Source organism: Aptenodytes forsteri, unplaced genomic scaffold (assembly GCF_000699145.1).
Source record: "Aptenodytes forsteri isolate BGI_AS27 unplaced genomic scaffold, ASM69914v1 Scaffold640, whole genome shotgun sequence".
Classification (NCBI taxonomy): Eukaryota; Metazoa; Chordata; class Aves; order Sphenisciformes; family Spheniscidae; genus Aptenodytes; species Aptenodytes forsteri.
In genome coordinates, this window is record NW_008794887.1 from 634,118 (window position 1) to 645,869 (window position 11,752).

The following is an 11,752-nucleotide window of genomic DNA, read 5'->3' on the forward strand; positions in this document are numbered from 1 at the left end:
GCCACGCGCGGACCCCCTGGCAGGGGCGGGAGAGCCAGAGAGGACACCGGAGGGGCCTGCGGAGGAAGAGCTGGGGTGTGCGTCCCCCCCGGAGGGGAAGGGCAGGCTGCTGACCACAGGCTCCATCTCGGTGCAGGTCTGCCCCTGGGAGCTGGTCCAGGAGGAGATCCGGAGCCAGAAGCAAAAAGCCGCCGAAGCAGCAGACTCGGGGACCCCTGGTGACGCAGCGGCCACCCCCCCCAGCCTCAAGCCGCCCTCCCAGAAGACCTCCTTCCAGGGCCTGGGACTCGCCATCAAAGCCTTCAACCACTCCAGGGGGAAAAGCATCCTGAAGGGGAAGAGAGAGGGCGAGGGGAGCCTCAGGAAGAGGGGGCGTGAGCGGGAGGGGGGCAGAAGGAGGGAGAGGCCCAGCCTGGCAGAGACATCGTCCGTGTCCCTTGGCGGGATCGTCCGAGACCCTGCCGCCAAAAGCCCTGAGTGGAGCAGGCAGAGGACTGGCAGCGAGCCCACCGCCCGCCCGTGGCAGGGGGAGATGGTCCCCTGCCAGCACAACAACAATGCCGGCACCGCTTCAGAAGCTGAAGGCTGGGGGTATGGCAGGGAAGAGGCAGAAGGACAGCAGGACAGCCCAGCCCCGGGGACAGGCGATGGTGAGAAACTGGCAGAGGAGCCCAGTGCTCCCCAGGGGGACGTGGATGCTGGGAGGGGCCCAGGGCCACCCTCGGGGGTGCACAAGATTCCACCCAGTGTTGGCCACCAAGAAGGAGCCGAACATCCCCGTGAAACCCCAGCAGCGGCCAGCAGTGGGAAAGCAGAGATACGCCCCTGGCAAGGGGCCGAGGCTCCCATGGCAGAGCTGGGGAAGGATGCTCCCGCAGCCATCGTGAGGCTGATCACACCGAAGGAAGGGGTGGCCGGGCCAGCTGAGAGGGGGGCAGCAGGTCCATTCGACCCCAGGACCACGCGGCACGCGGGTGATCACACCGAAGGAAGGGGTGGCCGGGCCAGCTGAAGGGCTCGAGGGGGGCAGCAGGTCCATTCGACCCCAGGACCACGCGGAGGTGGAGCAGCCACAGGCAAAACCCATCGCAAGCAGCCCCCACCCATCCACCGCTGCTGCGTGGAGAGCAGCTGCTGAGAAGCCGGGGGCTGAGGTTTGTCCCCAGGGAGCCCCAGGCGTCCCAGCAGGAAAAGGAGCCTTGCTGCGTCAGGAGGCGATTGCTTCCCGGGAGGACAGTGGGGTCCCGCCGGGCAGGGAGAGCCCGACCAAGGTGCTGGAGAAGGGGGGCAGCCAGCCCGAGCCCCTCGGTCCCAGGGGGAGCCGGGGCACCGAGAGGGTCCCTGCAAAAAGCCAGAGCATGGAGGTGGCCCCGGCTGCAGCGGGGAAAGCCGGCAGCACGGCAGGCAGGCAGGCAGAGGTCTGTCCTGGGGAAACCCAGGCAGATTGCAGCATTAAAATAGAAATTTGTCCCTGGGAGGAGAGCGGAGGCAGAGCCCTGGGGAAGGGCGGCAGTGAGGGGGATCCCGGCCGCCCCGGGGAAGAGCCAAGCGCAGAGAAAACACCAGCAAAAACCCCAGAGCTGCCCAAAGCAGCTTCGGAGACAGCAGGCAGTGCGGAGGGCAGGACGGCTGAGGTTTGTCCGTGGGAGACCGTGGAAGGGGGGAGGACCGTCAGAGCAGAAATCTGCCCCTGGGACGTGGAGGGGGCTGAGCCGGAGCAAGAGAGGCAGGAAGGAGAGAGGAGACGGCTGGCCAAGTGGGTCAAGGGCATCAGACCAAAATCACTGGGTTTGCTGAGAGCGCAGGGGAGTGGGAGCAGCCTGCAAGTGCCCGGCTGGCCCTGGGGCAGCACCAGCAGCAAGGGACCCTCACCGAAACCTGCTCCCAGAAGCTCTGAGCTGCCAGAAGTGACCTCGAGGAGTCCGGCGAGCGCACGGACTTCAGTTTGTCCCTGGGAAGCGGCTGGAGCCGACAGTGATGCAGAAGAAGTTTGCCCTTGGGAAAGGGGAACAGCCTTATCTGATGCAGGAAAATTAGATGATGGTGAAATTTCCCAAGTGAAAAATGGGATTTCCCTGCAGAGGGTGGTCCCGAGGGCCATGGGAGAGACAACTCCGGCTGCAGACAAGGGGAGCGGCCAGCGAGGAACCCCCAGCCCCGAGGAAGGTGCGGAGCAGCCTGGCACGGGGCTCGCGGCAAAACATCCAGCTCTGCCCAAAACGTCATCTAAGCAAGCGGGAACCATCGATAGCAAAAAGGCCGACATTTGTCCATGGGAAGTGGAGGATGAGCCGCTTCCTAAAACAGAAATCTGCCCTTGGGAAGAGGCTGCAGCTTCATCGGGGAAGGAGAGACTGAGTCAGGACACACGTGGGACTTCCAAAGGGGAAAACAAACCAGGATCTGGAGGACTTGAAGATATCAAAGCAAAGCTGGCAGAGGTGGGTGACCGTTGGCCAGAGCGCAGGGACACCGGGATCTTTGCAAAGCTCATTGGGAAAAGCCTGGAGTGCTCAAAAGCGGAGTCCAAGAAATCCCAGAGTGCGGAGAGCATAAGGGAGGAGGTTTGTCCCTGGGAGAGCCTGGGCACGGAGCAGCCCCCAGCAAAACCCCGCGCCAGGAGCCCAGCGCTGCCCAAATTGCCTTCGAGGAAATCCCAGAGCATGGAGATCCTGAAGGCCGAGATCTGTCCTTGGGAGGCTCCAGAGCTCGAGTCCACCGATAAAGCAGAAATCTGCCCCTGGGAGACGGCTGTTCCACTATCAGGTAAAGAGAAATTAAGACAGGACAAAGGTGTTCTGTCCATGGTGAGCAAAAGCCCTTCTACAGGTCAAGGTCTTCGCAAAGAGATTGGAGACAGCACATCTGCAAAGAAGGAGAAAGCAAGCAGAGACCGTGAGTCCATCTGCCCCTGGGAGAGCACGAATATGGAGGGAACCTCCGTGGGGTACGGCACGAAGAGCCCAGAGCTGCTGAAAGCCACCATCAAGAAATGGAAGAGCATGGGGAGCACAAAGGCTGAGGTCTGTCCCTGGGAGAGCCTGGGCACGGAGCAGCCCCCAGCAAAACCCCGCGCCGGGAGCCCAGCACTGCCCAAATCGCCTTCGAGGAAATCCCAGAGCGTGGAGAGCCTGAAGGTGGAGGTCTGTCCTTGGGAGGCTCCAGAGGTCGAAGCTGGCGGTAAAGAAGAAATCTGCCCCCGGGAGGTGGCTGCACCTCCCTCTGATCAGCCAAAGGCAAAGCAGGGTCCTGGGGGGGCTTCAAAGAGGGACAAGGGCATCACGCGCCAGGCAGCGTTGGCCAGCCCGCTGAGATCCCCGGAAAAGGGCAGCAGCGAGCGAGAAGCCATCTGTCCCTGGGAGAGCCTGGGCACGGAGCAGCCCCCAGCAAAACCCCGTGCTGGGAGCCCAGCACTGCCCAAATCACCTTCAAAGAAATCGCAGAGCGTGGAGATCCTGAAGGCCGAGATCTGTCCTTGGGAGGCTCCAGAGCTCGAGTCCACCGATAAAGCAGAAATCTGCCCCTGGGAGACGGCTGTTCCACTATCAGGTAAAGAGAAATTAAGACAGGACAAAGGTGTTCTGTCCATGGTGAGCAAAAGCCCTTCTACAGGTCAAGGTCTTCGCAAAGAGATTGGAGACAGCACATCTGCAAAGAAGGAGAAAGCAAGCAGAGACCGTGAGTCCATCTGCCCCTGGGAGAGCACGGACACAGAGCAGCCCCCAGCAAAACCCCACACCGGGAGCCCAGCGCTGCCCAAATCACCTTCGAGGAAATCCCAGAGCGTGGAGAGCCTGAAGGCGGAGGTCTGTCCTTGGGAGGCTCCGGAGGTTGAAGCTGGTGGTAAAGCAGAAATCTGCCCCTGGGAGGCAGCTGCACCTCTGCCGGAGAAAGGAGCAGCCCCGGGCAAGGTGAGCCTCCCACCGAAAAAAGTGGGTGCCTCCAAAGCACCGGAGAAGGGGAGTAGCGAGCGCGAGGCCATCTGCCCCTGGGAGAGCCTGGGCACGGAGGAGCCCTCCCTCAAAACTGCGATGGGGAAAGAGCCGTCCAAGAAGTCCGACAGCACGGAGAGCAGGAAATCTGATATTTGCCCCTGGGAAGCAGCAGAGCCCACCGGCTTGGAGAAGGAAAGCTTCAAACCAGGGATGCGCCCACAGGGAGCTGACAGAGCAGCCCCCACGGGGACGGGAAAGTCAAAGCCGGTGGCAGGAGCCAGCGCCGTGTCTCCAACAGCCCTGCTGAAAAAATCCAAGGGCAGATCTGACGGCGAGGCTGAGCACAAGCCCCCGCGCCGCATCCTGCCGGGCATCCAGCCCCCGCAGGGCCCCAGGGCAGAGCCGCTGCCTCGGGGAGCGAGCACGGCTCCCGCGGTGGGCAGCAGCCCCAGCCCAGGCGCTAGCGTAGCCGAGGTTTGTCCCTGGGAAGCAGAAGAGGCTCCGCCAGCATCTGACAAGACCAGCACAGAGACAAGGAAAACCTCCGAAGTGTGTCCGTGGGAGGTGGAGAGCGTGGATCCCACCCCGACCCTCCGCAGGCAGGGCAGAGCCGGGGCGAGCCCCCCAGGACAGAGGCAGGGGTGCGAGTGAAACCAAACCCGACGTCTGCCCCTGGGACCACGAGTAGCTCCCTCCGTCTGGCCGCCAGCTGGGTGCAGACACGGCTTTCACAAAGTCTTGAGCTGAAGGCTGCTGCCTACCTGCACAGCCCGGACGGGGACAGAAGTGTTCACCAAAGCCAACGGCACGGCCGCACTCCCAGCGGTGGCCATCAGCCAGCCAGGCTTGGGGACCGATGCAGGGAGGGGACGGTTAACATCTCCTGTCTGCATCGAAGCGCTCAAGCCAGGCAGTAGCCTGCAAACGCCACCCGTCATTTGGTACCTGGCCCAGCACAGGGCCCCCTTGGTCCAAGGCGGGCACCCGAATACACTAAACCACCCGTGGTGCCAGCCTCGCTCGCTTCCACCAACACGGCAGACACAAAGCTGCGGCTTGCTAGCTAGAGACGCCCGTCCACAAGCTCTCCGGCAGTTGAACGTCCTCCTACCACATGGGGAGGTTTGTGCCTCCGGCACAGCGAGGAACGGCTTGCCCGGCACCCCGAAATAGGCAGTCCCGCAGCCTCAGCAAGCCGGACACCGAAACAAGGGGAGAGGCAAACCAGGGGCAGCAACGATGCAGTTGGGAGGAAAACAGCTTTACCAGAGTTCCTGCAGCCCAGCTGATCTCCCCCAGCACTGCTGTCACCTCCGTTTTAAGCCAGGGTGGTTTCTGTAAGCGCTGCTAGGACCAGGCAGGTTCTGAAGCCTGGGACAAAGAGCCGTTGTTCCCAGCCGGCCCCACGACACGTTTTGCTTCCTTGACACAAAGTCATTTATTTTTAAATGTCCTCTGAAGTCACCGAGCCAGCCGCAGGACTTCCACGCGCGCCAGGCAAACCTTTCCGCCCTGTTTTGGTCCAGCGACGCCAGCCCAGTGCTTGAACACTGCGCTTTGGCGATGCCCGCCACCATCTCTGTTCCCAGATGCCTTTGCCTATCGCTCGACCTGGGTGGGATAAAACCAACCCTCAGGCCACCCCACTGCTCTGCTTTTAGAAACCTCCGCATCCATGAAGGCTGGGATGGGTATTCCCGCTACTAACCTCCCCCCTGACTAACTTTACGGCACTGCTACGCTTCCAATTCCTGCAGCAACTCAGCTGTAAATGTGTTTGTCTTAACTAACAATGCCGCTAACTTTTCAAAGCACTTTCTTGTTACTGGTTTCTTCTTCACTCGCACTGTGCGTGCATGCGTGTGCATTCACCATGTGTGCAAACACGCCCAGGGCTCACCTTCCCGTCACAGGAGAGTTTTCCCCGTCAACATTTCCACGGGCGCTAGCAAGCCTTCCCTTTTACAGCCCGTCTGTAGCAGTGCTGGATGCCTTTTGTCATCCCACATTTCAACCTCTCCCTGTATTTGCAAGGCCCATTCCTTTGGGGCAGAGATGCAAACAGACTCCTGTATGACAGAGAAGATGCCGAGACCATGGAGGCAACTACGACCTCCAGAGCATCGGGCAGGGCTCCCGGGTTTGCCATTACTCCAGCCCACCCACTCATAAATGCACAAGGGAAGGGACGCGGCCGTACACACGGGGAGAAGCCTCAGGGTCGGGAAGGCAGCAGCCGGGACACAAGAAAGCCTCCAGTCTCCCCAGATTTGCCCCTCCGCTCCGCTTCGATGGAAGCAAATAAAAACAGAGACAGCAGAAGTGAAGGTTTCGGTTCTCCCTCTGATCTCCACGCAAGGCTGGGGCTCAGGGCTCGTCCTGCCGTTCCTTCGTCGTTTACTTCCACTCTCCTTAGAAAGCGGCATTGCTGTAGCGTGCTGTCTGTGGTCTTCAGCGCTGAATGTCAAACGATCGTCCAATTGTGTAAGAAGTGTACATACAGAAAATAAAAGGTATTATCTACAGAGCGCACACTTCGTGGCTGATTTATGGGGTGTGGGTAAGATACTAAATGTGCTCAGGGAAGAGAGAGAACAGAAGGCAGCAAGGCTGTGAAGGAAACCCAGGAACAGGGGTGGTTCAGTTGCAGAGGTTTGAATATTGGCAAAGGAGATGGCTAGACTGGAAGGAAAGGCCATTCTCCCAGAAAAACCGGCCACTCCACCGGAAAACAGGCTCCTTTCATTCAGAGCCAGAGCCGAAGAACCTTGTCTGTTGGTCTTGGTTGAGGAGTCACGTCCCACGTCCATACCTGCTTGTAAGCTGCCTGAGTCACACCAGACACAAACCAGGCAGCTCACACTAATTTGTTTTAGCTCCTAGCCCAGCTCGCATACGCTGGAGCACTTCAGCTCATGAATGAAGCGTAGGCAGAAGGCTCAATATAGTAGGTTCTTTCAGGAAAGGCAGACAGATTGTGACACCCCTCTGATTTCCAGAAAGATGAAAGGGATTCCATCGCTGGCTCCTCTCCTAACAGAGCATAAAGATGATGTTCTGCCCTTTCAAAAGAACATCATTCACAAGGAACACTGAACAACTCGGCAAGCATAAGGAGCCATAACTCTTTCACTGCATACTCTGTAAAATCTCTTTCAAGGAAGAAGAAAAAATGCACTTAACTCTCACAAGCTCTGGAAAATGGCCCAGTTAAAAAGCAAGACAAGGTTGAAAAAGAAAATGTTTCATTGTTTGATGACTAGTGAGTATTTTGCTCTGTGACTAGGAGTAAGTGGAACTTACCTGTGCAAAACAGAGCAAGAAGAGGTTAGCAGAGTGCACTGGTTTACTCCCAGCCACAGAAAAAGCTAACCTCTGGGTATATGCTTTCCCGATCCACACAGCCTGCAAAACCAGGGGACCCGATGCGAATGTCATCGTGTCCACAGGATGGTGCCAGCCACTCACTAACAACATCCCATCGCTGAATACATCAGCGTCTGTAACAAATGCACCTAAACCCATCAGCGACGAGAAATGCTGCCTTTGAAGAAGGCATTGGTCGACACAAACGCTGACCTTAGGAGTCAAAAAAATTTTATTACGTTATCAGTGCTGTGCTGCAGCCCCTTTGGAAAGCTCGGCCATTAACAAGCACCCGTTCAGCAGGAGTCCAACTGCAATGCCCACTCAGGAGAATTTGATTTAAAGCGTGCTTGCTGCTTTTCCCTGTTTTCTGTTAAAAAAAAGCAGCCTGGGAATCAGTACAGAGAGGGAAAGAGGACGGGAAAAGAAAGTGCCAACACCTACTGCTGCAAGTTTTAGTGAAAGCCCACCAGGTCTATGACATTTCCCATGGAAGTGCCAAATATCCCACGTCTGGACAGAATTCTGCTGCCAAGGGCTCTCACGATGCAAGTTCAGGACAGAGGTTAGCCTAGAGAGCAGTCCTGAAGAGAACAGACTTCTCGTCTTCACAGAAACACAGAGAGGGTTAAGCTGCAGCACACTAAGTCTACTTGGACAGAGTAAAGCTCTTCTCAGAGCTCATCTGAATCCCTCTCCCAAGCCCCTCTCACTCCTTTAAAGGCAAATCCTCAGCGACTGGAGTCCATTTCTGAAGCCGCTTTGTTTGTTGACTGCTCACTGGAAAGGCACAGCCGTATCCAACCCGCTACCTCCACAGACATTCTCCCCTTCTTCCCTCCAGAGCGGTTTGCACTGCTGTCTCTGCACAGGCTCTGGAACTTCCTACTGCGTTTCTTCAAACTCTTTTGAGGGATCCAAGGTTGGGCCAGGAATCATCACAGTCTGAAAAAGCAAGGAACAAAATCAGCACGACACAGAGCAGCTCTGAACTGCTGTAACAGGAATTCTTCGTGTTACAGAGCATGAGAAAGGGTGAGCAGGGGGTTCTGGCAATGCAAGGGCCTTGCACAGGAAGATGACCAGATGGCAGCAGCACGGGTGAGGACGCAGAGGGGGAATGGGACGACATGCCTTGTACTACACTATAGTTCTCACCTCCTTCCTCTCTAGGACCTGTTTTTAGTAACACAGGAAGGCAGAGCACCTGCATCACTTTCCCAGGCTAAGTACAGGGAGTAGTAACCCCCTAAATTATCACATACGTGTCAAATGCCATCAGCCTCCTATTACAGCTTCCAGGTGCTAGAGGCTGATTATCCCCCATTAATAAATAGGTCTGCTTGCAGATTAATGCACCACTTTCCCGTTACAGGAAGCTCAGCTTTGGTTTTGTCCAGAATTAACTCGGGACCTATGTTTCACAGACACAGGCCATGCTGGTGCCTTCTCCCTGTGGCATTACCTTAACAATGGGCTCCTTCGGTGGAGCCCACTCTGGAACGATCTTGCCGTGCATCCTCCATGCGCCATATGGGTTCACCAAGTACCTCTCAAACACGACGTACTCCAAAACGTCCTTGGCCACCTGCTCTCCACCGTACATCAGCCGTCCAAAGCGGTCATAGATTGCCAGAATCTGTCAACGGAGCCAAGAAACTTACGTTGGGCTGGCAGCAGGTTGGAGCCAGCTGGGAAACGCGAGGGGCGCAAGGGGCTGTACCTGCCGCGTGTGCATCCGCACCGTCACCTGGCCGTACAGGTTGCCTCGATTCACAATGCTGTCGCATCGAACATGAACCACTCTTGGAGGCTCCAGCGACTCCACAAAACTCCACCGGATGGTCTTGTACCTGTTCCCACGGACCATTTCCTATGAAGAAAAATAAGCACCAACTCAATTAGGATGCGAACTGAATGACAAGCGAACTACCATATATAATGAAGCATTTATGCATTAGCTATTACTTAGACTTGTGCTTTCCCTCCCTGCTCTGTCTCTACTGTATCCAGAAAAAAATGAGACAGATGATCAGGTTTAGAGAGCCTTAGAGATCACGGAGGACATCAAGGACACGCTACATCCAGATAAACACTTACCGGGTAGCAGCGCTCTGTCACCAGGGAGTGAAGTTTCTGCTTGTTAAAACTGCAAGTGAAACACGACAGTTACTTGAATACACATATTGTGAAGAGGCTTACTCACAAACTCCTCCTTCCCCAGAAGACACGCAATCTACTGGCAAAACAGAAAACGCGAAATTCTCAGCTGTGATCTCAGCACGAAATGAGAACATGAACGCAAGCTGGTTCACAAGACTTCAGGGACAGACACAACATCCTTCGGAAGCCAGTTATGACCTAAATGTTTTATTGATGTTTGGAATTGTAACCAAGAATGATGCAGTTTTGAAATCTGTTCTATTACTGGAAAGTGGAGCAAGCCAGTGGAGTATCATTTCATATCCAAACAATTCCCTGCAGCGTGATTCTGAACAGCACCAACCACCCACTCGTCTGCTGATAACACTAGTGGTGCAACAGCTCATCTCCTTTGCAGGTCAGGTCAAGATGAGTTTTCTGCAACCTGCTTTTCATTATCAAAAGCAAGAGGGTACCGACCAAACCTCCAACACTCTACCCTTCACAGAGATGGGGGCAGAAAAAGATAAAGTACTTGCTGCAGAGGAGGTACAAGGATTAGAAAGTCAAGGAAGAAAAACAGAGCACGTAAGCAAAGAGAAGCAGGTCCGACATAAGCGCATCAGTCAGAGAAGGGGTCTTACTTTGCCAGGCAATTGTGAGCTTCGATAAATATCTCCTGCGCCTTCTCTGGGAAGGTTTTAGTGCTGAAATCCGGATCATGATCTTTTACCTTCCGCACACTGAAAAGACAAGAAAAGCTCTACAGTGAGTAAAGAACAGCTTGGAACTGTCTCGCACGTCTCAGATGATGACAGCGATCTCATCCGGTTGGAGCCCAGCTTTTACCAGGGAGCAACCGAGAACTGGAGACTCCCCGCTAAGACATAACCTCTCGGTGCTCCTAAAACAGACATAGTGCTGCAAACCCAAAGAATCCTCAAGAAAATGAGCGCACGCTGTATCCATTCATGCCAGGGCAGGTGCCTCGCGTTCATTCGCACACCAGGGACTCCCGGTTAAGCGGTACAACAGCAACAATGGAAGAAGCGGGTAGAAAACAAAACACGCCACCTCACCACTGCAAGACAGAACCGAGCAAAACTTCTGCACCACGGGCGAATTAAAAAGGAGGTACGTACGCTAGCTGGGAGACAGCAGTCTGCTTCAGCTTCTCCACCTTTTGCTTCAGCCCATCTTTGGATAGGGACGTCAAGCGGGCATCGCCCTCAGGAGGGATGTAAGGGTCTATAATATCAGCTGCAGGAGAGAGAAGAAAGGTCAGGAGGAGGCGCAAAAAAACAGCAAAATGAAAGAAACAAAGAGGCGGCACCCTGGCTGCCGGGGGCTGGAGTAGCAGGATTCCTCCCTGAAAATGTCTGTAAGACAAAGTATGAGCAGGCAAAGAACTGCTAGTCTAACACAGCTTGTCAGCAGTGACAGGTGCCTGCTCTCTGCTCTCCTTTTCCATACAGCCCAGGACAGGAGGAGAACACGCATTCGGCAGCGGGGAACGTGACCTCCCTTGCTATTCCTTGTCCCTAGGTACAAAGGGGCCAACAGCATGACAGACTTTTGAGGTAAAGCAGGACAGCTGCTATCCCTCGCCAGGAGGCAGAGTGCGTAACTCGGTCTATTGCAGACAGACACTCTCTGTCAGCGTGGTCGCACCGCTTAGGCTAATTGCCCCATGCTGCTACTTTGCATTAGTTTTGCCCTTGAGAAGAGAGCAAAGCAGGCTTTCTACCACCTGTGCAGGCCAAGTAGAAAGTCCGTTCTATACGTTCCTCAGGAAATACTGTCCCCAAAGACCTGAGTCTCTTCTCCTTCTCTTCAGGAGACAGTTCTCTGGCCCATTCGGGGACAGAAAACCTCTTCTTCGTTCTCACTGGGACAACAAGGCAGGCTGGAGCCGCTCCAGCGGGACGGAGCACGGACTCCACGGTCTAAGGAAGAGAAATGACAAAGCCGTGGAGTCAACCCAACGGCCAAGAAACACCACCACCACCTCGATTTACTTCCCTTCGCATCTCCCAAACACGGGGCAGCTGTAAATACACCTAACGCCACTACTTGTAGCCTTCCTTGTCCCATGGCCCTCCCCATACTCCCTCGTCCCTGACTCCCCACATCCCTTATCCCGTGGCTCCTCAGCAACTCCCCACATCCCGTGGCTCCTCAGCCTCCCCGTGGCTCCTCAGCCCGTTCCCCTCTGTCCCTCCTGCCGGACCCCCAGCCCCGCTCCCGGGCCCCACCTGCCAGCCCACCCGCAGGCCCAGCCGGCCCAGGCCCGCCGTCATGGCGGCCGC

General features: G+C 56.1%; 1 protein-coding gene across 2 annotated transcripts; it reads right to left on the bottom strand.

Annotated features, from left to right (window-relative positions):
• Positions 1-7,515: 7,515 nt before the first annotated feature.
• Positions 7,516-11,746, bottom strand: MRPL45 (mitochondrial ribosomal protein L45). Of its 2 annotated transcripts, none has more exons than XM_009274858.1 (8): positions 11,711-11,746; positions 11,194-11,389; positions 10,586-10,703; positions 10,088-10,186; positions 9,402-9,450; positions 9,025-9,174; positions 8,767-8,940; positions 7,516-8,246 (listed from the first exon to the last, which is right to left on the bottom strand). In XM_009274858.1, the coding sequence occupies exons 1-8, from the start codon at positions 11,741-11,743 to the stop codon at positions 8,187-8,189; spliced, it is 879 nt and encodes a 292-aa protein (XP_009273133.1). In that variant the 5' UTR covers positions 11,744-11,746; the 3' UTR covers positions 7,516-8,186. The 2 variants fall into 2 exon arrangements, with proteins under 2 accessions (XP_009273133.1, XP_009273132.1); XM_009274857.1 differs by having other exon boundaries at positions 11,699-11,746.
• Positions 11,747-11,752: the final 6 nt, after the last annotated feature.

Bases quoted from the DNA above. Each gene is read 5' to 3' on its own strand.
- MRPL45 (XM_009274857.1), bottom strand. From the start codon at position 11,743: ATGACGGCGGGCCTGGGCCGGCTGGGCCTGCGGGTGGGCTGGCAG. The intron at 9,451-10,087 runs GTAAGACCCCTT...TTTCACTTGCAG, and splicing joins GCTCACAATTGCCTGGCAAA to TTTTAACAAGCAGAAACTTC. The intron at 9,175-9,401 runs GTAAGTGTTTAT...TTTTCTTCATAG, and splicing joins TGACAGAGCGCTGCTACCCG to GAAATGGTCCGTGGGAACAG.